Source organism: Pempheris klunzingeri, chromosome 20, assembly GCF_042242105.1.
Source record: "Pempheris klunzingeri isolate RE-2024b chromosome 20, fPemKlu1.hap1, whole genome shotgun sequence".
Taxonomy (NCBI): domain Eukaryota; kingdom Metazoa; phylum Chordata; class Actinopteri; order Acropomatiformes; family Pempheridae; genus Pempheris; species Pempheris klunzingeri.
Window position 1 is genome coordinate 3,087,048 of NC_092031.1, and position 27,158 is coordinate 3,114,205.

General features: G+C 41.8%; 2 protein-coding genes across 2 annotated transcripts; one reads left to right on the forward strand and one right to left on the reverse strand.

Moving 5' to 3' along the window:
• The first annotated feature begins 399 nt into the window (after nt 1-399).
• Nucleotides 400-26,491, forward strand: acsf2 (acyl-CoA synthetase family member 2). Its single transcript, XM_070851704.1, has 16 exons — nt 400-657; nt 3,683-3,878; nt 5,392-5,520; nt 5,936-5,989; nt 6,079-6,197; nt 7,458-7,620; nt 9,716-9,811; nt 10,803-10,954; nt 11,871-11,962; nt 12,143-12,219; nt 21,363-21,470; nt 22,652-22,803; nt 22,886-23,027; nt 24,384-24,494; nt 24,615-24,683; nt 26,153-26,491. Exons 1-16 carry the CDS (start codon nt 548-550, stop codon nt 26,213-26,215), a joined length of 1,833 nt encoding a protein of 610 aa, XP_070707805.1. The 5' UTR covers nt 400-547; the 3' UTR covers nt 26,216-26,491.
• chad (chondroadherin) lies at nt 14,500-19,182 on the reverse strand. Its single transcript, XM_070852455.1, has 4 exons — nt 18,397-19,182; nt 15,957-16,120; nt 15,589-15,747; nt 14,500-14,544 (listed from the first exon to the last, which is right to left on the reverse strand). The coding sequence occupies exons 1-4, from the start codon at nt 19,180-19,182 to the stop codon at nt 14,535-14,537; spliced, it is 1,119 nt and encodes a 372-aa protein (XP_070708556.1). The 3' UTR covers nt 14,500-14,534.
• Nucleotides 26,492-27,158: the final 667 nt, after the last annotated feature.

Sequence of the window (27,158 nt, forward strand, 5' to 3'; positions counted from 1 at the left end):
TTTCTATTGTATGCAACTTTATACTTAACACCACATCTCAGAGGTAAATATTGTAGTTTTTACTCAACTGTTTGCCTGACAGCTTTGGTTTGCAGATTACAACATTTCATCCCCTTACGGTCCAGAGAAAAGCGTTTATCTGCAAAGTTAGTGACTTTTTTTTTTACTGCAACATCAGTACTTTTGCAGGATTTAACTGAAGCATCTGAGTTCTTGTTCCACGGTAGAGAAGAGTGTCTGTATCGGTCATTTAACATGAATCTGACCCTGCAGAGCATGAATCCACCAGCAGGACCGGACTGGAGGTCTGAGGCAGCGAGCTGGTGACGGATCAAGGTCCGAGCAAGGAGCTGCAAACAGCCAGCGGTGCTTCAAGACTGCTTCCCAGCTCAGGGTCCAGCTCAGGGTGCAGCTCAGGGTGCAGCTCAGGGTCCAGCTCAGGGTGCAGAGGAGGGTCCGTGTTTACTGAGGCAGAAAACAGGCTCATCGGTGGTTTAAAGTTGAGCTGTGCGGTGCAGAGGGGCGCGGTGAGCTGCAGCTGCACACAATGATCCCCAAGATTGTGTTTGGCTCCCGGACTCTTCGGAACAGCTGTGTTTTTTCTTTAAAGCTTTCTCTCAGAGCCTGGACATGTCCGAGATTACCTGCATCCAGCCGGTGAGTCCCCCCCCCCCACACACACACATATCTCTATTTATATTAAAGTGTTATTCTAATGAATGATATCACAGTCAGGTTTACTTTCACTTTAAACTAAAGCTGACATACCTGCATAGACGAACATGTATTTAAAGGAATTTCCTCATCTGTCGTAAATGTTCATGTGTGTTTGTCGGGAACTTCTGGTTATGCAACAAAACCACCGAGTCAACTTATGCAGGTCATATAGTTGCATTAACTGTAAAACTGCATCCTATTTAGTATTAATGCACAATCTCGACCAGGACCAGGATCTGCATAAAATAATCATTCTTCTGATGTTTGGATCCGGGAAATGTTAGGTTTGAGTTATTTCACAGTAAAAACTGCTGCTCTGAAGGGCCGGAGTAGGGGGAGGTATGGAAGACCACTCCCGCCAATACGATGACAAAAAAAGTTCACAAGTCATCATAATGAGAAACCTCAAAATAATCACTTTGTATCTCAAAACAATGTCTTAGTGGGAAACTTTCTTAATATGATTTTGTATCTCAAAATAATGAGAAACTTCCACAAAATAATGTCTTAGTGTCTCAAAATAATGAGAAACTTCCACAAAATAATGTCTTAGTGTCTCAAAATAATGAGAAACTTCCACAAAATAATGTCTTAGTGTCTCAAAATAATGAGAAACTTCCTTTCACTATTTTGAGAAAGACTCTCGTCATGATGCCTAACTAGATCTTGTTTTTTTCATCACATAAGCACAAATGGGCTTCTACAGCCAGGAGACAAAAGAAAAGCCAGTGTGGTGTTTTACAGTCCGATATGCTAGAAGAAAACCCAACATAAAAACACTACTCAATACTCGGTTGTTTAACCGCACTGTATTGTGCAGATGTTCAGACTAATGTGTCCACCCCACCCCTACCTGCATCATTGTGGCGCCTTAAACAATGAATGAATCCACTGGAAGCGCTGAGTTTTATCCAACACAGTAACTGTAAAGACAAATAAAATCATTGATTGTTTCTGGTGCAACAGCAGAAAGTCGGTGGTGGAAATAAGTAAAAACATTTAGTGAAAAAATGTATTTACTTTGAGGTACTTGGATTTTATTTGAGGGTTAAGGGTCCATCATCAGGAAGTAATGGCACCAATGTCACTTACCAAAGACAGACATTAGGACCATTCGTTTATATGTTCATGCGTTTTGCAACCAGTTTTTCACAACTCACTTTCCCCGGTAAAACCTGACTAATAACTGGACCAGCTTTGCCTTCTGCTAATGTTCTTATGCAATGGAAATGTTGCTCACTTGTACAGGAAATAAGATGGATCATAGACACAATGTGGCAACAGGAGATGTTTCTAGTTCATAGATCTCCTCGGCTCAGCTGTTAGCCAGAAAGCTAACGTTATGCCAGCAAGATTCATCGTAAATAACACCGCGTACAGTTGACAGAGAGTTATATAATTTCACAGCATGTTTAACAACAATAGCCAGCTAACCAGCTATGCCACTGTCTCCTAATCAATATGTGGATTTTCAAGAACAAATGATCAGCGGTGTGAAGCGTTATTGTCGCTGCAGCCTGAAGCTGTGAGCTGAACATGAGGTGTGAGATGATCGTTTGTGCCGACTTCACTCTACAGGGTTGTTGTCCTGATTTTCCAACACATTTTGGCCTGTGACCCCTCATAAAAACAGAAATTTGCTTATAATACATCTGTATTTTTGCATTAGTAGGTCTCCAACTTGTAATTAACATAGATTTACTTTTCGTTCGCCTTTATTTGGCCCTTGGCAGTAGAGATAGACTTGAAATTTGGGGGAGACGTTGCAGTCGCATGAACTCATTCAGGCTCTGTTGTGAGTCAGATAAACACAAGGTTGGATTGACAGGAAGGCAGAGCGGACAGCTGCCTCAGGGCTCCCCGGGGGATCTCCAAGAGGTTCACTGTTTGTTAGATGGTTTGTGGTCACTTCACTACATGCAGATTTTGCCATTTTATGCCATCAGTTATTGCCAGTTACCATCTCCTTCAACAATATCCTCAGTGTAGCTTAGCTTAGACACACAGGACTCTCCTGGATAATGTAGCAATCATGTTTATATGTTAGTTTGGCGTGGCGGACAGCTCTAAATATTATAATACACATGAGCCTGTGCCGCTGTTGAGATGGTGAAGAATCTAGTTAGTGGCATGAATCAGAGCAGGATGTAAGAAAATGCTTTGTTGTTGCAGCTGTGAAAAAAAGGTTAATTTATTTAAGCCTGATTTTTGGCTTCTACTCACCATTAGCTGTGCTCTTGACAGAATTTTAAGCTCACTGATTGGATGTTTTTGCCTAAATGCACCATGGGAGTTCTGGATAAGCCCCAACATTTTTTAAGTTATTACTTTCTACGTGCCAGATCATTTGTGCGGCTCATGCTTCTACTGTTTGGCTGAGGAGGTTTGTACTCATAAATGACTCGCTAGCTGAACAAGAATCCATTGATCTACCGTTTGGTTAATTAACTGATAACTTGTGCGCAAACATTTGATGTCAGTCAGACCATTCTTCTCAAAGAATAATTTAACTCCCCATAAAACTTCCATCCTGAAACCACCTCACCTTGCAGCAGTGATGTTCAGCAGTACTCCAGGACACAGTGAAATCAGCATCAGCACACCCAGCGTGGTCAGTGAAACACGGGTTTTCACCCTTAGGTGTTAAATTACTTTTTAAGAATTCTGGTGGTTCCTGGCTTGACAGATTTAAGAAGTTGTGTGTCATCAGCATATCTGTGAAAAAAACCATAATGTGTTTTTTTGGCCATGTGGAAGCATGTAAAAATGGGAATAGAAGGGGACCCAGTATAGAGCCTTGAGGTACTCCACAATTCAAAGTGGTATATTCCTATAGGAACTAGCTTTCATGTAACTGGACTGTAGTATCCTTTCTCAGGTATTCTTTGCTGTTCTTATTATGATTTATGCCCATAGTTATGTTGCCAGGATCTGATAACATCCTCTAACTCATGTTTCCCTGCAGTGGCGTTCATGTGGACTCTCCACCCAATATCCCAACCCTGACTACCAGCTACACCCATGGCACGTCCTCCTCATCTTTGCTCCACTCTACAGTAGCAGAGACCCTGCTGAAGACTGTGGAGCACAACCCAGACAGAGAGGCCATGGTGTTCCTAGAAGACGGAGTCCGCAAGACCTTTGCACAGTTTCAGCAGGATGTGAGTGTTTTTTACAGTAAGCACCCAGTCAGTGTGCCCACCTCCAGCCCCTCCAACCAAAGTAACATGACAGCATAAACAAGATCCCAGCATCTCCACTGAGATCACAGTTCTTTCTGTAAAAGAAATCCAACAATGTGAAGGCGTTAACAGTCCTAACAGAGCTACCAGTCCTGTCAGAGCTAACAGTGTTAATAGTGAAAAAACATTCACTGCATTGCATTAGTTTTTCACACATTGTCATAGTATGTTTTCTTTCACAAAGCTTTACAGGCGAACAGGTTTTCTAAGTCCAGCTTTCCTCAGACATTGTTTATCGGCTTTGTTAGGTTATATCAGCATTTGTCACACATAGGCTTTCCTTGGACGTCCTGCCCAGGTGGTTTAGGATCCGCTCAGGGCAGATAAAGTCCAAACCCCAACTTTATTTTTAATCATGTTGCACAATTGTCATTCCATAATGCACACAGACCGGTGGACCTTCAGCACAACCCCCCCCCATCTTAAGAAAATACACGTTACATGTTATACCTATTCATAAACAGGAGTTATTCATAAACCCTTTTACCGTTTTATGGTGCAATGCATGTTCAGACCTGCTCACTGTGTGAACTTTCACCCAGTGACCGTGGAGAGATACGTCACATGGAGACAAACTCAGTCACAGATTGATGTCGTTAACCCACCGCAGTGATAGCAGCTGTCGTATAACACGTCTAAACTGTGAAATCAATGTTCTTTTTCTCACATTATAGATTTCCCTCATTATAGATTAATGGTTTAATGATTTTTTTACATGCATATTGCTGAATATTACTGTTTTAAGATAAGATAAACCTTTTTTTTCACTGTGCCTACACTTCTCTGAGCTCGGCGTACGCTGAGGTGTAATTGAGAGCTGTTATAAAAGCACTTATTGCATTATAGATGTTTTCGTGTTTTGTAGCATAACAGTGATTTTAAGATAAAGTTATAACAAAATAATGTAGATCAACACCACTGTTACACATTTATTTTCCTAAGCATTATATACTTTTTGAAATTCTTCATTTTGAAGTTTGCACATAAGAGCAACAAGACAGTAAATCAGGGAGATATTTGGAGGGGAAATTAAATAAAAATCAATGAGATTTGGTAGAATAAAACAACATTACAAGGTTATTCATTCAAAGCGGTCAGAATTTAATGAACACATCTGTCTGGAGGCGAGGACAAGACGACATAACATGAATATCACTTGCCAGATCAATCCACTGCTGTATTTGGGGGGAGCAGGACATAACCAGCACCTTGTGAGCAGAAATCAAAATACCAAACAAACATTCCTCAGGCCTGGAAATCAACACTTCCTAAAAATAATGTGGAGAATTGTGGTGCGAACCAGTGTTTGGGAATCTCTGCCCAGAGGGGTCCTAACACTGGACGCTCCTAGGTGCTGTTGTAGAAGTATGAAGTGGTGTAAATGTAAATATTGTTCCTGTTGGCCCTGCTTAAGTCTCCGTGATTTCTGCAGGTGGATCAAGCTGCAGCTGGGCTGTTGGCGCTGGGACTGGAGAAAGGAGACCGGCTCGGCATGTGGGGGCCCAACACTTATGAATGGATCCTGTTCCAGTTCGCCACAGCCAAAGCTGGCATCATATTGGTGAGTGGAAGCCGTGCTGCAATGTCAAGGAGGCAAAAACAGTGTTAGAGAAACTGTGCCTGCACTCAGGAGGTTTTATTTAGTACAGTTATGCTTTCATACATGCTTAGAAGATCAGGTTATGGTATAAAGTTCCTTTAATTTAACACAGAAGCGAGTCCCAGCTCTCTTGTTGTCAATAAATCCTATAAATAGACCAAATCAGCCCCTAAATATGTAGAAATAGGGGCCCAGGTTTAAAAATGCAGAAGTAACCCTTTAAAATTCAATGAAAACAGCCATTCTCAGCGGCAAATTCTCATCAGCTGTTTGTTCTTGATGTACATTGCCCTTTCCTTGGGTCTCCTCCAATTTAAACTCTGTCAACCTTTAGATTCTATCATCATGAACATCTTTATGGTTTTACCATCCACAGGTGTCTGTGAACCCAGCGTACCAACTGCAGGAGGCCGAGTTCGCTCTGCGATTGGTGGGTGACTTTGACAAACATGGTTTTCGGGTTGTAGCACGCTGAGACTGTGTCACAGGAAGGTGAGCCCTCTTCTCCTCTTGTCACAGGTTGGCTGTAAGGCTGTCGTGTGCCCCACGCAGTTCAAGACTCAGATGTACTGTGACATGCTGAGACAGATCTGTCCAGAGATCGAGTCGTGTAGCCCAGGAGACATCAAGAGTGCCAGGTACGGCCACGTGGTGCTCACCTGTCGTCGCCCCTGGTCTTAAATTCTCAGTATTCTGTATGTTTATGATATGACGTTCTGCAAAACACGAGTACAAATATCACCAAATATCTCATGTCTGCTCGAGACGCCGAAATCATGTCTTTGAATTGTTTAAACAGCCTGAGAAGAGTTTATAGTTTACAGTCCTGTGGGGACGTAGAGACACAAAAACAATCATCATAAGCCATCATTCAGTAGCTTCATGCTGACTGAAAAATATGATTTAAAAATTGTACTAAATTAATTTCTTGCAGCACATCTTGCTAATATGTAATTTATTATTTTACATAAATATTATAATAAAAAAGAATGGCTTTTTTCCACTAGCTGCCATGTAAAGTGACGCAGTGAATCCAGTGATCAATATCAAAAAGTTTCACTAAACTGGATAAATGGGACACACCTTTTTATACTGGATTTTATTGCTTCATGTATTTTATATTAATATTTTTAAGGAAACTATCTGTTTTATTTATTTCTTATAACTTAGTTATATATCTTTATCTCGGAAGCCTAATCATGTAAAGTAATGTGAGGTAATGACTCCAAAGCATTAAATCATTCAAATATAAAGAGGTTTCTTCTGTTTGTACAGTGTAATAATCACTTCTAGTATGGATTCATTGCCTCACATTACATAAAAAATGTGTTGTAGGTCATTAAAAAGTCATAGATTCAAAGAGGTAAAACGATAAGTGTGGCTTGTAATCTCTTTAGCTCAGCTGCTGAATGGACAATAAAACATATTTGTGCCCTTGACTCCTTCCTGGAAACTGTTGTCCTCTTGGGGAGGTAGAAGTTAATGGTACACCAGAGCTAATAATCTCCTGTCGCTCTCAGTTTGGACCTCATGGCTCTCCGTCCCCTCAAAGGACAGCTTGCTATTGGTCAGCGGTCAGCAGGTTAACTTGTTCCATTGGGTTTAAATGCTGGTGAGACTGTGCCTTTAGTGTTTGTTAGTTTTTGGAGGCATATGAAAAATGTCTTTGAGTGTGTGATACCACGCTGGGACAATTTAAACTCCTGACCTCAGTGTGTGAAATGTTCCAGCTACAGGCGTGCGTCTACACGTGTCGTTCATTGTTGTTCCAGAAACTAATTCACAAAAGGGACAGTCAGGCCCCCGAGACTTTCAGTCAGTGCTTCCTAATATTACTGAGCTTATTGGATACAAAGCTCGACCCACATTTTTCTGCTTGTTCGGTTTCCCCCCCTCAGACTCCCAGACCTCCGCTCTGTGATCGTTCTGGACAGTCGACAACCAGGAATGCACCATTTTGAAGACGTGATGCAGGCAGGCAGCAGCCGGCACGTCCAGCAGCTCCAGGACCTGCAGAAGAAGCTCTGCTTTGACGACCCGATAAATATCCAGTTCACTTCGGTAACTGTTGCATAACTCTTGCTGACCTTAAGGGATCTCTCAGAGCCCTGCGAAGGTGTTTATCATTTGAGTCCCTTATCTGGAGTGTTGAAGGTGTGGCAGGTTTGTTCAGCTGGATGTCCTGTTGTTTTTATTATTATGATATCAGAACACTGGATTACGGCACCTTAGCTTTTTTTGGACCAAACAGGCAAAAAAGTGCTGCATATTCTTAACAAGAGGTTCAGACGATGGTCCTGTGACAGAAATGTTCACTTATATTCTATTTATTCTATTATATTATATTCTATTTTTTTTTTTTTTTTACTTTTTATTTATTTATTTATTTATTTGCAATAAACAGCAGTGTTTTCTGTGTTTTCCCAGAAAAATTTCACATAGAGAACCAAAGATGTGATTGCTAAGAGTCTATATGGTTACAGTAGTCCCATTTCCCCCAGTATTTATCCCCCTTCTCCTTCTGGAGTCGAAGTGAGAATGTCATCTTTTCCATTGAGCGGATGGAGTTGATTATATTAATAAGAAGGGCAGTGGTGGGGGGTAACCTCTGAAGCCAGCACTTTGTTATCACTTTCTTGCTCGCAGCCCTAAAGATCTTCAGGAGGTATTTGTCACTTTTACAGAGGTCACTGGGGATTTTACCCAGGTAGAGGAACGCAAAAGAAAAGTCTGGTTTCAAGTCCAGAGTCTCTGATATTAAATGCCCCACTCCTCTCCACAAAGGCTGAATATGTGGACATGAGCATGGTCTGCTGAGGCCAATCCACACAGGGATCCACTTGATTTGGATTTTTGGTAGGGGATCAGATTTTTCCAACAAAAAGAAGGAGTTGGTGGTGGAACACTGGGTTAACCAGACTTGATGCCATTCTTCTTCTGCTAATATGTTAATTTCTTTTCCCCAACGTTGCTTTATATAGACAGTTGAGTTTTTGTTCATTGAAGTGAGACCCTTATATAGTTTGCCTACAATGGCTTTAGAGTTTTTTAAGTTATTTGCATCAATAAGTATCTGTGTTATTCTTGAGGGTTCAACTGAATCAATGCTCCCTATTTCCTGCAAAAAGAAGTGGTGAATCTGTAGATACTGGTAAAAGTCCTCTTTGCCTCGCGTTGAGCCCATAGTTTAAGTTCACTTATATTCTTAAAACATTGACACAGTTTGGAGTTAATTGGTTATGAATTGGTCTTACGTTAGTTTTTATCACTGTGTGGTCAAAGTTTCCTGTTTTTTGTGTTACATGAGCAGGTTACACACTGACATCATGTTCGACCAGATATTAATATAAACACATTCAAAACACAGATAATGGCAAGTTTGTCGATGCACAGAGAATTAATCAGCAACTATTTTGATGATTAATTAATTCTCTGATTATAATCAGTAAAACTACTTTGTTACATTCAGGAAAACATCCTGGTTTGGCTTAAAGGCAGGTTGCATTAAACATAAAATATCTTCTTTCCAACATACACGTCTGCAAATAGTATCAAGCAGCATGCACTTGTTCTTCCATTGTGAGGATTTGCTGCTTTTCTCTGTTTTACGTCCTTCAAATCAGAATATTTTGGGGGTTTTGAACCGTTGCTCAGACAAAACAAACAATCAGAGGACGTCATCTTCTGGCCCTGAGAAAAAACAGTGAATCAAGAACTAAATAGCAGAAGCAGTTAATTCCTAGTAACTCTTCCCTCTGGATACATTCGTTACAATATACTGTGTTTACCTCTCTGGTTAACAACTACAGAAAATTAATGTTTGACTCATTAGAAATTAAGTTTATCTGTTTTTACACGACAGCACACAGAGAAATCCTCTTTTTCAGGTGTGTGTTCATTCACATGTTCATTTATATTTGCTCCACTTGAATAACTTCAATTTGTTTATTTAACTTTGAATGCAATTATTCCTGCAGAGCAATTTTACATTTGAATCTAGATGATTCATATTCAGTTTCTATACTTCTGCTCAAAGATCACTGACTGTCAGCGGTTTAGAGATCAATAAAAAGAAGCCTGTCAGAGTAACCTTGACATACTGTGGTGATCATTTTCTCTCTAACTACCGTAATTTACTTCTAATATCTGTTTCCAGGGCACGACCGGAGCTCCAAAGGGCGCCACCTTGTCTCATCACAACATCGTCAACAATTCCTTCTTTATTGGCAAAAGGATGGGATACTCCTGGAGGGTGAGCCTGAGCCGACACCTTAGAACCTCCTCTGACCAGTCAGCGTCTTTTAACCAAAACTAACACTGAGTTTATATGAAAACGAGTACCGAGTGTGTATCAAAGCCTGATATACCTCCTTCCTCTGAGCCACAGAGCTCCATTGTTGTCCAAAAACTATTTAAAAAAACACATCAAGAGCCTCACTGACACAAACACTGTAGTTTATTCCACACACACCAGCCTGCTGCCCCAAATACCCACTGGAGCACAAATGTGTATCAATCAGCCACTGAAATAGACTAATGATTAGTGGACTAAGATTTATACCTTCAGTAGGAAGCAGTGGAGCTGAGAGCCTCAGACAGACTAGAGAAGTCGAAGTATTCTTCAGGTCTCTGCTATGCCTAACCATAAACTGACCATAACCTGACCTAAATCTAACCATAACCTAAACTAACCACTTTACCAGACATTTCCTTCTGTTTTTTTTGTTTTAGTCTTTGTTTATTACCACCTTTGGTCTCCTGCTGTGTGTAATTGCAGGCTGGAGACGTCTGAACCTGTTGAACAGTGATGGTGACGATCAGACACACGTAGATTTATTGGTGTCGTATCGTACGTAACTTTAGTGGATCAATAGATATTATCAAAACAAGGCCTCACTTTTCTCTGCAGGTTAGTTTTTATTCTATGATAAAGGCCAAAATGTGGCCTGAACAGACTACATGAGGCGAGAGAGAGGAGTCAGGCAGGATCAGTCCAGCGTTTTTTGAGATTAGCTGCAGACACACACACACACACACAAATGCATGAATAACTTTCTTCTACCCAAAACTTGGTTTATGTTTTAACAGGAAAGAGACGAACTCAAACTGTTGCCACAGAGCTGGAAGCTCACTGCCGTCTGAAATAGGAAACGTATGAACTTTTGGCCGTGGACTGAATCTACACAGCTTTCATGACACAACTGATTCCCCAAACCTTTTTATCTCCTGATTTCATCCCGCAGCCAAACACTCGTATCTGCCTGCCGGTGCCTCTGTACCACTGCTTCGGCTCTGTGGGCGGTGGGATGTGTATGGCGGCACATGGCGTCTCCCTGGTCTTTCCCTCCGCTGGGTACAACGGGAAAGCCAACATCGCAGCTATAGAGAGTGAAAGGTAACGCCACAATGGACAAATATGATCTGAAAATGAGACCTTCTGAAACCTGTGCAAGGCAGCTCCTAATGGCTTTAATACCCTGTGACAAAGGATTAAATGTGCTTACAATATAATCCCCATTAATTCAGGGGCTGCATTGTACCTTGGCGCTCTGTGATACGAAGGTAATAAAGAGGTTACTGTGTGATTAAAGCTTATTTCAAATTGAAAAGACAAATCTGAAGGAGTTGAGTGGTAAGCTGCTGTTGGCTGCAGGGAGTTTGAAGCAGCAGTGCAGACCTGTTTTCACACGGCTCACATTTCTTTAGGCTTACATGTTGGAATAGTTGGACCTCAGAGTGCAAACATACAGTGCACATAAAAAAAGAAAAAAAAGATGCATCAGGACATGTGATGAGAGCAAATGTGCTTCAGCATGTTTGCGTAGTCGGAGTCAAAGGTTCAGACATGATGTGCGGCTCAGTGAGACGCCTGGTGAGCATTAGTGACGGCTCCCAGGATCAGATGGACACTTCCTGAGTGGGATCAGATATCACATGTTGTCTTGTTGCTCAGGGACAAAGAGAATAGACTCATTATGAAGGAGAACAGCTTTTAGCCTTTTATGTCTTTCCAAACATTGTGAATGTTTTAAAGTCATGTTGGCCTTTTAGGATTACAGCGTAGGGATCTACAGCCTTCAGCCTGAGAAGTTGAGCTATTTTTCAGACTGGAAAGAAGAAAAACTCACTGCACTTTGTCTGTTTCTTTCTTGTCTTGTATCTTTAAAGAGTTTTTGTCCTCACAGTCTGAGCCAGAACTTAAATACACCAGACTTTACAGTTTTATTCCTGTCTATGTTCTGAAAGTTTGTTCACATATCAAATCATTCATAGCCTGATTTATTTAACGTTTGCCAACTTTTCCCTCCCAGGTGCACCGTCATCTACGGCACCCCCACCATGTACGTTGATATGATCAACCAGCCGGACTTGGATAAACACGACTTGTCATCAATTGAGTTGGGTGAGATAAAGATTTAGCTTTTTAGACAGGCGCAACATTATCTGTCGTCTGTTTAATGATTGATTGCTTCCTTTTTTCCTGCTGATATTTAGTTATATTGTCTGAGAACGTTTCCATAATGGATCCTGTAGTAGTGCTGATTTCACAGGATACATGTTCTTCCTTGTGTTCGTCCTGTAGGCATCATGGCCGGTTCTCCTTGTCCTCCGGAAATCGTGAAGAAGGTCACTTCAGTAATGGGCATCAAGGGAATAACAGTGAGTGGCTTTTACAAATATAACTAATGTTTTACTGTTTTTAAACATTTATTCTAGAGGGTTAGGGTTAGGGTCATTCCCAGAGAGCAGATTTTATTTGGGTTGCCAAACACTGTTCCAGAATTCCTTTTAAAGTCTTTTATTTAAAATAAATGTCTGCACTCTTGCGCCAAATGAGGGAGCTAAATATTTCTACTAACTTTCCGTTACGCTTAACGGTTTCTGCAGCCGTCGTTCTGCAGATAAGCTCCTGTTCACTGTCTCATATCAAGTATGTAGAATGTGCATCTTGTTCCTGATGAGGGGAAAACCAGCGCTGTTAACTGATGCACTTATTTAGTCTGACATATAAATGTGCATTTTCTTTCCTTTTGAGAGGAAATAACAACAATGAGATCCTGTGAAATCTGACTAAATTCATTTATTTGGTCTCATTTATAAATGATGTGTTTATTAGCTTGTGTGTAAAACAAAGCTGTGATTAATCAAACTTATATCTCTTAGAGATGGCTGGTTTACCTGCTCAAGATTATTATTATTATTATTGGTATTACTATGGCAGAAAGAAATGTCTTCATTCATGCACAAATTGGCTCCTTAAAAACTTTGAAAGAGTTTCTGATCTAGATTATATAAGAATGAAATCTGTCTCACCAAATAAATGTGACTGTGATGCAGTTCAGCTTTGACACAGTGGGGGGAGACAAATCCTCAGAAAAACATCCATTAGATTCAAAAAGAGTGAATTTACAATAAAGCTTTGTTACACAGACAGATAGACAAACAGTCGGTTTCATGTTGTGAAAGGTTTATTGGATGTGAGCACTTGTTAGCACTTCCAAAAGTCCAGGAAATGTAAAGATACTGGATAGACATAAGACATGCATAAAGTCAACCCTCACCGTTGGTTCACTTTTTCCTCTCAGTTTGTAAGCGAAGTGTTAAGTAAACGTTAAGTACGATACAAATAATTTGCACTTAAAGTAAAGACACAATGACCTTCTGTAACATCTTCTCAGACTCTTTCTTGAGCTCTCATTGTGTCCGTTCATAGCAACAATGAACTAAGTCCAGTTTTACAGGTCTGTGGGATCTTAAATTTCCTTCATACAGAGAAGATCAATACAGCTTGGCTACACATATTCAGCTCAGCCACATCCTCAGAGTCTCACTGTGTTCTAAACGTCTGTGGTCGCTTTAACTGTCCTGCGTGTCGTCCCAGTCAGTGAGGGAGTAAAACTGGCATCACAACGTAGAAATCTAAGAGGATGATCTTGTTGTTTTTTTTCCCCAAACGTAAAGAAGCATCATCTATTTTAGACGTTTTGTTCCCAGAATCTTAAAGCTGAACTAATCAGTATTTATTTCTATCAATAACAGATCAATGATGGGATGTGAAAGGCTTCATTTGTAGCGACAAACGTATAAAGAATCATCAGTCGACTCTGCAGCTCTGTTGAGCCTGTTTTCTTTTTTTCCCAGCTTGTTTTGCTTTTCCTGCCTGAAGCTTTACTGTTTTGGTTCACTGTCAACGCTCTCATTAGACTTGTTTCCAGCTGCTGCCGGCACAGAGCGGAGCATTTAGCCGCTAAAGAGCCTGATGTTTGTAGTCGGTGGAAACTAAAAACAGAGCTGAAAAGAGAGCGAATATTGGACTCATATTCACCAGGCGGACACAAACACGGCTCTGAGTGAACGCTGATGTTGCTAAATCGGCAGCTGTGGCCCCCAAAAATAATGCATCTTCAAAAGAATATCGTTTGACAGTTTGGGAAATACACTTACTCGCTTCTTATCACATCCGTTTTCTCTAGGTTATAATTAACAAACAAGATCTTGTTAATTAGTGAGCAGCTATCAGAGTGGCATCAAGCTTTGTTTCCCAAAATGTCAAACATCGTCTTTGAGCTCATCTGGTTTGACTTGACATTATTTTCATGCTAATCCAGACACTGAAACACCATCTCTGACTGTTTATCCTGTTTTCTGAGGCGCTGACACGCCGGGAAAAGACAACACGTCTGTCCTTTATGCTTTTTGTAGCTCTCATTTACTGGAATGCATCCTTTGCTTTGGTGGTTACCTGACGGCTGTACATTTCCACGTCATACTTAAGTCTTCTTCTTTGATATAAATTCTTCATGTGTTTTGGGTGTGAGGGAGACAGACAGAGAGCATGTATACGTATGGCTGTTCTTGTCTGCGGTTACACTACTGACAACATTTGGCAGATGAATAGATGGACAGTCTTGAAGTAGAATGAGATAGCATTGCTTTAGTTGCATGTGTAGCCGGTCACCTGGACAGGCTCCTCCTCAGCTCCTCCTGTGGAAAAGACACAAAATCAGCAGCCAAATCAAACAATCTGCCCTCAAACCAGAGACCCCATGACCTGGACTCGGTGTACTGGACCCCAGGGCCAACATGGAAAAGTTCAGACAGGGACAGAGGGGAGGACGGAGAGTTCTGCGGTCAGGAAGAGAGGAGTGAAAAACAAAATCATGCAAAGCCAACTCTGGGCCACTCCAAAACACCCTTAAACCTCATGTGGTAACGTCTTAATCCAGAGTTCCAGCTGAAAACCGTCACACCAGACCGTCACAGGAGGGGTTTGATTTAGGACTTAAATAGAGGCCGTAGTGAGAAACAAAGCTGCACCTCAGCTATTTGCAAAGGTAGTGATCAGTGAGGGCGTCATTTGAAAACGTTGAAATTTAAGGGCGAGGACTCAATTAACTTTTATATAAAGGCCAAGTGTTACTTATTCAGGTGGTCGTCAACAGTAAAACTTTAAAAACAGCAGGTAAAAAGTGCTTTTGCTCAAATATCACAGATTTAATAGATTCAGATTCGGCACCATTTTAGAGGTTTTGAAGATTTCTGTCTTTGGCAACGACACAGATTGGATATAAAGACGGCCGAAGGGTCTCTGCTTCCTCCTTCTGTACAAAGATGAAGCCAAAATATCGAGTGTGGCCATCTTGTGCTGGCAACGTCATTTGGAGCCAGAATCTGTCCAGTTCCAGGAGCCACGTCTACTGCACAGACTCACCCCAGTCAGGGCTTAGAGCTGGCTGTCAACAGCATCAAATTACTTAATTTAAACTAAACTCATCAGAAAAATATGTACTTTGATTGAATTTTTTTTTAGTTTGGAGAGGGGTGGGGTTATGAGCTATAGCCACCAGGGGCCAATCCAGAGCTGTCATGTCCTCAATGATGTTTACAACAATTTAAGGAGTTCAGCAACTTTGGAAATGTGCCTTTTTGCAGTGAGTTAGATGACTGATGCTAAATATGAAGCTGCAGCCCGCTTAGCTTTAGGAAATAGGAAAAGGATCTGATTCAGGATTCGTCTGTGGCAGATACCTGTTCTGCTGCATGTTCAGTGACATGTGCCCTTTTTTGGCTCTCCTCGGCTTCACTCTGCAGCCACTGAAGGCGGTGCTGTCTCTGACCTGCTTGCCTTTCTGCTGAGGTGGAGAAGCACAAACTGCGTCTGGACGATTGCGGCTAGAGTCCATCCACCTGCGGGTGCAAACCAAAAGATGGAGAGGAGTTTGTGCGGGCCGTTTGGTGTCAGACAACAAAGTAGACAAGCTGATGTTATGTCTCAGCAAAACAGGGACCCACAGCGCTGCTACAGGTCAAAAACAGAGCAGGGTACATTTAATTTAGCCTCATTATACTTTGTATTTAGCCAACATGTCAGCACAGTGCCTAGGTGAATGTCTTACCTGCGCAGTGGAGCCAGCTGGCATGTGCAGCCCCAGGGGTTGTTGGAGAGGGTGAAGTTGGTGATGGTGCCAAACTCGAGGCTTTTGGGAAGGAACCGTAGCTTGTTGTTGTCCAGGTGCAGCGACTTCACGGCTGTCACGCCGGTAAACGCACCATCAGAGAACTAGAAAAAGGCAGAACGTACATGTTGGTGTTTAGTATTTTTGGTGAATAGCTGCATTCACCATTGACCTGTCAACAATTCTCAATGTGTTGCATCCTCAATTTTCTTTAATTGTGGCTTCTTTTTCATCAGTTTATACAAAGTCTGATAATAGTTTGTGCTCTGGAGGGATATTTTATATCTTTCTGTATATATAAGAATCAGAAATGTGCCCAGATGCTGTCTAAATACTGGGTTTTATATCCCGACTATGTTCTGACACCTCTACTAATCTCACACCGCGATGGCATCAGGAGTAATTTGGGGGAGTAATTCTCCACACGCTGCACACAGTGATTAAGACGTCACACCCGTGTGGGCATGCTGAGCCACCACCAACATCCATCCCTGTGCCTGTCAGGGGGCCGACAGATGCGGAGTGAGGGAATCTCACCAGTGTTCCTCTGGCATGAAAGCCTCCTCTCATCCTTCCTTCTGCACCAGCACTTCTGTCAACACTGACAGTCGCTGCCCTCCTTTTTTCGTCTCTACTTCATGTGCATCTGCGAGGGTGCTAAAAGCTTCAGAGAGGTGCTAGATGAACCCGTCTACGCCGTGTCAAGTTGTGTGTCACCCGGGTGGAAGAGGAGGGTGGATGGGAGAGGAGCAGGACTTTGAAGGGTTGTTTCATGCCAGTCTGGAGGAGATGAGGCTGTTTGGAAATTTCCACTGTAGAGCGACAAGTAGCCGAGTATTTTGAAGCAATGGAAGATGAATGACTTCCAGCATGGCCGAGGTGTTTTCGCTCTCTCTGTCGTCTCCCTCTTTGGGCCGCTCCTCTGCCAGGAAGGCTCGCAAAGGGCCCAATTGTCCATTCAACCGGGGCGATGGCAAGCTAAAAATACTCCTCTTCATGCACTGTGGAACACCCTGCCTCTATTTACCTGTCTCCTAACCCCTCCTGACCTGTTTACAAGACCTTCCCAGTGAAAGTAGAAAACACACCTAGCTGAAAATAACACTTGTGTAATAATTAGACTCGGACATGCTTGGCCAAAGTCCAGCAAACAAAAACACTCTAAAAATACCTGCGTTTGGCTGGAAAACGGTTCAATCTCGCTGGCCGTCTCCTGCTGTTTCCACCTGGCTCTCACTCAGTCCCAGCGTGAGAAGGTTGTTATTTTACAGTTTTCCCCTCTGGGATGCCTTCATACTGTGGCACAGGTTCTCTCAAATATTGGATTAACCTCAAGTATGAAGCAAATGTGCACTCAGGAATGTCTGAGAAGTGGTGTGGTGTAGCATAGAGGCTATACTGTATAGATTCATACTGAATGGATGTCTGATATCTGAACATCATCATCCTCAAAGTGCCACTGATGAAGATTAACATCCACGAGGTGAAGATGAAGCAGCCAGGCTTTAGTATTCATGTTTAAGGACTCATGTAAAGTGGAGCCTGGATATCTAGTAAGGCTTCGGCTTCAGTGTCATAATAATAATATCATTATTAACACTAGCATTTTATAGACAAAAGAAATACTAAGGTTAAAGTGATAAATGTTTCCTGGAGCTCAACATGACGTCCTCGCATGTCTTGTTTTATTTAATCCAAAAGTTGTTAAGATTAAATTAAGACTCAATTTACAGTCACATAAAACAGAGAGAAGCTGAAAATCCTCTCATTTGAGAAGCTGAAACCAGCAAATTCTGTTTGAACAGTAAATCAAAACACACAAATACAAATACAACCAAAACTATCTTCATGACAATATACTAAATATATATTTAAAGTTATTTGACTCCCGACAAGGACCCTGCACATGTAAATATGCAGATGAAATACAGTGGAGACGGGTTTGCCAGACCAAAACAAATATTAAGACGGACACAGTACAGCATAGAGGCCTTTTCATGAGATAAACTCAGCATTCTGGCTTTGACTAAACAAAAGTTACCGACTGCTGAAGATTGAAATCACTGCAATTAAGTCTTTTGGCAGGTTTCTTCTGAAATCTGAATGTGAAAACAGTTTTTTTTTTTTTTGCAATGGTTCGCTCCCTGTTATGTCCCTTTTCTTTCTATCTGAATGCAGCTGAATACATTTTAGAATACGCTGACATGTGACGATCTATCTTACCTTGCAGGTAAACTAATAGATCCTTTAAACTTTTAGCCAAAAACAGATTTTCTTGGCCGCTGCACCTTTTCAGTGCTTTGAATGTCTCCATGTGAGGCATCAGATGGTAAAATCATACTAACTGTCACATAAATATGCAGTAAGACTATGGACTGACCTTCTCCAGACCCATGTTGTCCAGGTATAGTTTCTCCATGTAGCGGCCAAAGCTCTGGAAGGCGATGTCTGGGATGGTCCTCATGGGGTTCTTCCCCAGCGTGAGCTCCTCCACCACTCGCAGTTTGCTCATTGCCGCGCTGGGATAGGTGGACATCTTGTTCCTGTCCAGGTGAAGAATAGCGAGGTTCTCCACGTCGTCCAGAGAGCCCGGATGCAGGGTCGTCAGCTCGTTCCCGCTCATGTGCAGCCAGCGCAAGTCTTTGGCACCTGCAAAGGTCCCCGGCCGGAGCTCCCGGAGCTTGTTGTCATTGAGCTGCAGAATGAAGAGGTTGATCATGGGGGAGAAGATGCCCTTGGACAGTTCGCTGATCTGGTTCCCATCTAGGTAGAGGTAGGTGAGCTCGGTCAGGTCCTCGAAGGCGCTGGGCTTGATGCTGCTGATCTCGTTGTTGGACAGGTAGAGGTAGATTAGCTTCTTGAGCCCCTTGAAGGCGTGGGATCCGATCTCTCGCAGCTGGCAGTGCTGCATGTGCAGAGAGATGAGTCCTTTGCTTTCGCTGAAGGCCCCCGTGGGGATGATGCCCAGGTTGTTCCTCTGCAGGTTCACCAAACGGGTGACCTCCGACACCCGAGGGATCTTCTTCAGCCCCACGCTGTCGCAGATGACGTGCTGGAGGTCGCCGTGGCAGTGGCACAGGCTGGGGCACTGGCTCGGGGCTCCCTGTACGGCGGGGCCCAGGACCAGGAGGCAGGTCCCCAGCAACAGCCAGCTCACACAACGCATGCTGACAAGCTCGTCAGTGTGCGTTCGCCCGCTGGCTCGAGGGATCTCCAGTCGTTTTAGCAGAACAAGAACGAGCGGAAGAATCCCGTGAACGGCCTCAGAGAGAAGCAGAGAAGAAGAAAAGGGGAAAAAGGCCGAAGTGAAGTGTGTTTGTGTGTTGAGAGAGAAACAGACGGAGAGGGTAGGGGAGTGAAAAGGTGAGTGACTGAGCAAAGGTGGGCAGTGCAGAGAGACATTCACTTTGAGCAGAGGATGGCCAGTCAGCAGAGCACACAGCACTATTTATAACATTAACGTGAGGGGGGAAAAAAACCAGGAGGGATGGAGTGAGAGGTTTGCAGGAGGAAGTCAAGTGTCGGTGAGAACTTAACCCTAAATGAGCAGGAAGACGACACGTGACCACTCAAGACTCTTTGCCACTGGCTGCACTTTTGGAATTTGAGGACTAATAATCTCACGCTCAGCTTGCTGCTGGACAAACACGTCCAGGTAAATCATACGAATAAAAAGCCGAGTGCAGCTCCCAGGTGGATGTTTAACAACGTGGCGTGAAGTCAGGTTCGATCCGTGCACGCTCCCAGACGCCCCTATTGTTTTTCAGTCTGCGGTGGCAGGAAAAGGAGCCACTCCTGTGCAGCTGTTTTATAACCTATAATAGTCTCCAGATGGCTGGCAAGAAGCGAGATGCTGTTTTAAGTCATAACGACTGCAAAGGAGACTTCCATCATCTCAGGAATGAGGAGTTTTAAATAGCACTTTACATTCTTGTTTGCATTCTTTCTTTTGAAATGGAGTGCTGTATTATGTAATGGTGATTTCCAGTCAAAGCTGCGGTGTGAAGGGGATTTTGGCGCAAGAGCATCTTTAAGTTATTTTTCAGAGTCTGTCACTGGGGGGGGGGGTGTGTGAGGACAAAGCTTTGTTCATCACACCTGCTTTCAGTCACTAAGGGGAGGGTCTGGAAAAGTGCAGCCGGACTTTGTTGACTGGCTCAGGTCAGAGGACGGTTTGGCTTCAGGTGGCTGCGTTTATAAGATGGATGGACCCACCCAGGATCCATGGAATCTAGAGTTTACTTAACAAATCTAACATTTTATTGGGAATATCGTCTCCTCCCTGATTTTCTAGCTAAAGTTCTCACTGTGTCCTCCTCCGAAACGCTCCGCACGTCCTCTTTGTGCAGCCCAACGTTACAGTATTCTTTTTTTCATATTTCTATCATTTAGTTATGACCTTGAATGTCACCTGAATGTAAAATCCTCAGAATAACTGCAGCCATCAGTTAAACATAAAGGAGAAATCACTTTGTTTCACTTGGATGAGTCCTACAGTGAATATACTTGGTTTAGAGCTGAAATGATAGTTTTGAGTTATTTTTTGAAGAAATGGGACCAAATATTTGCAGCTTTTCTTCTATTTTATATCACTGTAAATGTTTGGATTGCAAGACGTCACTGTGTCTTGAGTAGCTGTAATGAGTAGCTATGTTTTTTTTTTTTTATTAACTATTGCAGTATTTTGTACTGGAACAACTTACTTATATTGTCAGAGGAAGAGGAGGGGATTTTGAGAGAATATGGTCACCTTTAACTGAGCTTCTCAGATGTTTCAAGGCCAATTAATTTTGACAGTGGTGCTGAATTGCTGTGTGTTTATATTTATTTATTTTATTTTTTCATTCTTTCAGTCTTTTATTTATTTGGGGGGACTATGTTGCTCTTTGTTTGTTTTATGTTGAGTATATTGTTAATTATTTCACAATATAAAGCCCAATAAAGATATTGTTTAAAAAAAAACTATTGCAGTATTGATAATTAGTGATCATTAACTCTAGGAGGAAACCACATTCATTTTGTCAGCTCATTGGCTGCACTGTGTATTGTACTGAGCACTCCCAGGTTCACCTGAGTCCAGATCTCCCCGGACAACAAAGAGAGAGAAACACCCTAAAGATACTTTCAGTGCTGACTCTCTTCTTCTTTGGCTCTCATGTCGTACTTAAGAGCCACTCTCGTACGGTGGGCAAAGCCAGGACAAGAAAAATAAAACAAAATGATGAAAACTCAGAAACCTCACTGAGCTGTGAACTGTGCATATGCATGTATGCTTTAACTCCCTGTGTCTGTAAATGTCCTACATGCCTCTCTCTGCTCATAACTCTGTCTCCATGTGACTGACAGATCGGATACGGCACCACGGAGAACAGCCCGGTGACGTTCTGCGCCTCCCCGTTGGACAACCTGGAGAGGAAGACTGAGACCGTCGGCTACGTCATGGACCACTTAGAGGTACTTCAAACATGCAGCACATACAGTACCAAATCCTGTAACATCACCATGATTACTATCTGATGAAGTAAGAATATTTGGCAAAACCTTAAGTATTTAGTAAATTCAGGGTAAAAAACAAACACGTACTGGGTGCTTATAAGTATTTTTATAAAGACAGAATAGAGAAAAAGGGTCAGCAATGTTGATTTTGCATTTAAATTAGTTATGATGTTTATTTTGGTAGTTGCAGTGTTTTGTACAGTATTTAATCAGCATTCTGTATTTACATGATAATTAACAATGTAATTTCCAGGCTGTAATCTTAAGTGTTTTCGGGTATTTCTCCAAAATCTTAGCTCAACTACATTTGATTGGAATGAAACAATAACCCAGTATAATAAAATAAAGTAAGGGATAAAGTACAAGATGGTCATTATTGCAAAATGAATCCCGACAGGGTGAAGCAGGACCTCCGTGTGAAGTGGAGGAGTCTTGAACAACATTTTGAATGCAGAACTTTAACTTTTACATGAAGGATAACTCCAGTATTTTAAAACCTGAAACCACCAGATTCCATTGGCGAAAACTGTAATTTTACACGGGAGCTGCCGGTCCACAGCTGTCTAGATCGGTTAGTTTGTTTGTGTTATTGTGTGACTTTGGTGTTCAAATAGGTTCGCTCAGATCCAACACAATGTTTGTATAACTCACAATAACAGAGAAATGAACCGATCATGGCAGCAGTCGACCAGCAAGTCCTGTTGTTCTGTGAGGTAAAATTACTGTTTTTGTAAATGGAGTCTGGTGGCTTTGAAGAGAGTGATATAACGGCTGTTTCAGGTTAAACAAAAAGGATCATCCAGGTCTGTCTCTGTATGGATCCTTTCCATAATGCTGTCAGACACTTAGAATAACAAACTGAGCCTGTTGCAAAAACAAGCACTTTTAGTGGACCTACTTTGGTCTGGCACAATTGCCCCAAAGGATTACATTACAGCCATTGTAGCTTGTTTGCTCTTCTGAGGCGATATACTGGACCATTTCCAAAAGTTTGGTACTTACCAGTCAATTCAAATCCAAAATAAGTAAAAACAGGGCCCATGTTTAAAAATACTGGAGTTATCCATTAAGTAAAAGTTCTGAATACTTCACTGTTTATAACTTTATGTGCTAAAAGAAAAGATTATTCTGCTCCACAGGCTAAAATAGTGAACCCGACAACAGGAGAGTTGATGCCTCTGGGCATGAAGGGGGAGATCATGATCAGAGGCTACTGTGTGATGTTGGAGTACTGGAGGAATGAGGAGAAAACAAACGAGTGCATCACTAAAGACAGATGGTACAGAACAGGGTGAGCAGAAGATGAATCATCAACTCTAAACGCTGGTGTTGTTGTTCAGCCCAGTCGCTGACATTTAAGCCTTTTCCTGCAGAGACATCGGCAAAATGGACGCGTACAGCTACTGCCAGATCGAGGGCAGGATCAAAGACATGATCATCAGAGGAGGAGAGAACATTTACCCGGCTGAGATTGAACAGTTCCTGCACACACACCCCAAAGTCATGGAGGCACAGGTGAGCTGACGGAACAGCAGGAGCTGAGAAAACAGGTCTGACTGGAGGAAAGGAGTTAGTCAATACCATCAATACTCATCACTTAGCTTTCCAATGAAAAAGTAAATACAGATGTGGGAAATTTAATTTTTCATTGTTACCAAAAGTATTTAGAAAAATAAGTTGTTTTTTTTAAATCAAGTTTGAATCAAATTAAAATTTTCTATTTGTTAAAAATCAAATGATTTAAGGGGAATTTTGTGCCTTTTATCAGATAACGATATTGACAGGAAGTGAGGTGAAGCCAGTATTGGCTTTTTAAAATGAAAAACTAGTAATATTAATTATATTAATGTGTCTAATGTGTCGTTGAATAGTTTTGATACTTTAAAATCTGAAAGTTGTCACATTTATTTTTACTTGTGTAACACAGTGTGTGTGTGACATTGAAAACTGCAAAGAATCCAGATATCATTTTTAAAATATTTTTTTATTTTGGTGAAGTACAGATGCATTAAACAGTGAACACTTAGACATTTCTTATACAAACATGCTGCTGAACATCCAGCTTTTCTTCCTCAGCTCACAACATGAGCGCAGTCGTCTTCTCAGAAATGTAGTTTTAGCTGTGAAATCTTTAATTTGTTTGTCCAGACTGCTGACAGACTGAAGTCCCCCCCCACCCCACTAAAAACAAGATGTTTTTCCTCTTCTGTCTTTACTCGAGGGTTCCCACCATCAAGAAAAATCTGGAAAAGTCCCTGAATTAGTCAAACGTAATACATTAATCCTCCTGCTCTAATGTGCTGACTCAGTAAATCACTGTCTAATCGATACAAACACTATTTTAAACAGCAGTTCATTACCTTCATGCTGACTCGTCGATATTAAAACTGTAATTAAAAAATTATACTAATGACTTTTCCAAAAGCGTCCATGTGATGTTAAACAGCGGCTCCTAATCAATACCAGAAGTTATCAGTACCCTTGACAAATTGGACACGACTCCACTTTAAAGAGCTGTGTCCTATTTGTCCAGCATGAGGATCATTTCCGGTTTGATTCAGCAGCTCCGCCTCACATCACATGGACAAATGTGTGAACTCTGTTTTAACAACTAGTTCTGAGTCACCTGCTGTCCAGTTTGTCATTTTAATATTTACTTTTGTAGTTGTTTATGGTCACAAATGAGAGAATCGACTGTTCAGTTGAAGTAAAAGACATCTGACGTCTGAATGTTAATAGATTAGCTCAAAGATTTTTCCAGGAGCAAGAAGGAGACGTAACTTTTCACAAGTAAAACACAGATAGTTATTGACGCAGAATGTTGTGATGGTGTCTGCAGAGGATCTTTACACTGATGCTTGTGGTTGTCAGGTGGTCGGCGTGGAGGACGAACGTATGGGCGAGGAGGTCTGCGCCTGCATTAAGCTGGTGGACGGAGAGGACTGCGCTCCAGAGGAAATCAAAGCTTACTGCAAAGGACAGGTGAGGCTACCTCTACCTGTCCCTCCACCTTTTTAACACGTCATGACGTCTGATATCATTCCTGCTAAACATGTTTGTTTCTGGAACAGCTCTGCTCATCTAGCTGTTTGTTTTCTCCAGATCGCTCACTTCAAGGTTCCTCGCTACATACTTTTCGTGACCAGCTACCCGCTCACCGTTACCGGAAAGGTAATTTCCCAAATCCTGGATCTTTCAGCTGAGCTCATCTGCTGCTGCAGGTCTTCAACGACAGACAAAGCAGAGTGAGACAGACGTCCAGACTGAAAAACAGATCTATATTTAGCAGCTGTTGTAACGGCCTGTGATAAAGTCCAACACAAGGACATTAACTCTCTGGTTCTTGTGTTTCTCTCATGGGACGCCGTTTAAAGTTACCACAGACGCGGCGCTGTGTTTGAACAGGCCTGCCCTGAACGCCCCCAGACAGGAGGGAAGGGGAGCTATTAGCCCGTCTGCACGCACACCAGGTCCCGTCAGAGGAACCCAGAAGGGCGGCGGACTTTGTCCCGCAGCAGCAGCGTATCAGATCTAAGACTCCTTCGGTTCCTTTTCCTCATAATAATCCGCTCAGTATTAACAGGGCCGGGTACGTTTTGGGTTTGTCCACAAGTAGATGTGTCTGATTCCAGATTGTGACTCCATCGTTCTGCAGGCTGCTCTTAAACGCAGCATCTGATCACAGCAGCCTCAGTCAAGACTACAGTTTCAGGCACAGCATGTTTTAATACTATCAGAGGGGTATTTTACATGTGGACGCTGGAGCTGGTCAAGCTGTGAGACAGCCGAGAAAACATTTCTGACACGACAGAAATCCAATCAACTGTCGTTACAACTGCACATTAGTCCGTCCAAGGCTGTGAAATCCTTCCAGTGAAACGACAACACACTCAAAGATATTTTACTTCAGCGAACGATTCATTAAAGAGCAAATCTTCTGAGCGAAAAGGACCCGAACCGAATCACTTCCTGAACCTGAACTTTCTCAGTTCAGGTGACAACGTGTTGTGAAACCAGCAAAGCCTGAAGACGGTCTGAGTCTTTCACTGCGACGAGTAATGCCGAACTTTAGATCAGTTAAAAATACTTATAAGTCCTTAAAAACCAGCGTTCATCTGTGATAGTCAGCCAGGAAACTTCTAAAATATTAAGAATTATGAACAGAGTCTGGTTGTGGAAGCCGGGGATAAAGAGGAATACACCACCTCCTTATCAATGAGGGCCGTGTCTCAGTTTAGTTTGCTTCTCCCAGAAAGGTTGGGAACGACGATCGATTAGTCAAACAAAAGACAATTAATCAACCACAACTTTAAGTCATTAATCAAGGAAAAATGTTAATCTGCTGGTTCCTGCTTCAGAAATGTGGAGATCTGCTGCTTTTTATTAAACAATGAATCAAATGATCGCTACTGAAAATAACCAGTAAGTTTCAGCTCAGAATTTAATTTGTTGTATCAATAAGAGATCAATAAGAGAATAAGATAAGATAACCAGATGATAATGACCCACAGAAATACAGGAACAACCAAACAGTCCAAAGAAATCTGATGGTTTAACCCCAACGTGATCAGATTTTTAGACGTGGATCAGCTGATCATTTAAAAAAATATTGATTTTGTATTTTCTCTCTCTCTCCTCAGATCCAGAAGCACAAACTCCGTGAGGTGGCCGAGAGGCAGCTGGGCCTGGGGAGGACTAACTGAGGGGGCCAGAGAGAAACTCAATCACTGCACATCCTTTACCACAAACATCATTGACCACAAACCATCTGAACTGAGTGTGTTTGTGTTTCTGTGTCCTGTTAAACGTGGTTTTGTCCCATTATGTGTTTTTCTTACCGTCAAACGCCAAGAAAAGACCAAAACAGATAATGAAGCGATCCTACGGACAAGTATTCTCACAGAGCTTTGTCAGACACTCGACTCTGATTGGTCGCACAGTTCTGATACAGGAAGCAATAAAAATCTTTTTTAAATCAACACTTTATGTCTAATTATTGATTTCTGTTGCACGAAGCGTCACTCTGTCTGTGTTTTCCTTCACTACCGTGAACACAAACTGGAAATACTCACTTGAGCATCACTTGTGTTCCTCCTGTTTAAGTGACATTTGTTCAGGAAGTTACTGAACCTTTTCTAAAATTAAATTATATATTTGTGAGCTGTTATTTTTCAGATTTACATCCTTTTTGGTCTTTTTGTGGGATTTTTGTACATTAAGAAACAAACAGAAGAGCTACTGTATTCAAACAATGTGCTCAAGATCACTGGAAACTTACTGGAACACACTCACTTCTACTTTTTTTTCTTTTTAAACTTTTTATTTATGAGAATTTTTACATTGGCAAGAGTAAACAAACACAATACAGAACGAACATATGAGGTCATGGGATGAGAGTTTAGCATCTTTACGATGTGCTGTCACACACAGTAAAGTTAAATATCTGTCTCACTGGCTAAATAAATTCACCGGGTCATCTGTTCTAAGAGATGTAGATGTTTAACAATATTAACAAAAAGACCAGCAGTAGGACTGTTTTTACTTGCAGCCAGCAAAATCTTTAACAGGTAAATGTCATTTTTGCTCAGTCCATCAGGAAAATGACCAAAGTAAAGAAATGTAAAGGCTGAGCTGAAACTAAAACTC

Bases quoted from the DNA above. Each gene is read 5' to 3' on its own strand.
- acsf2 (XM_070851704.1), top strand. From the start codon at position 548: ATGATCCCCAAGATTGTGTTTGGCTCCCGGACTCTTCGGAACAGCTGT. The intron at 5,990-6,078 runs GTGGGTGACTTT...CTCTTGTCACAG, and splicing joins CCGAGTTCGCTCTGCGATTG to GTTGGCTGTAAGGCTGTCGT. The intron at 24,684-26,152 runs GTAATTTCCCAA...CTCTCTCCTCAG, and splicing joins CGCTCACCGTTACCGGAAAG to ATCCAGAAGCACAAACTCCG.
- chad (XM_070852455.1), bottom strand. From the start codon at position 19,182: ATGCGTTGTGTGAGCTGGCTGTTGCTGGGGACCTGCCTCCTGGTCCTG. The intron at 16,121-18,396 runs GTCAGTCCATAG...GCCTTTTTCTAG, and splicing joins ACAACATGGGTCTGGAGAAG to TTCTCTGATGGTGCGTTTAC. The intron at 15,748-15,956 runs GTAAGACATTCA...TTGCACCCGCAG, and splicing joins CAGCTGGCTCCACTGCGCAG to GTGGATGGACTCTAGCCGCA.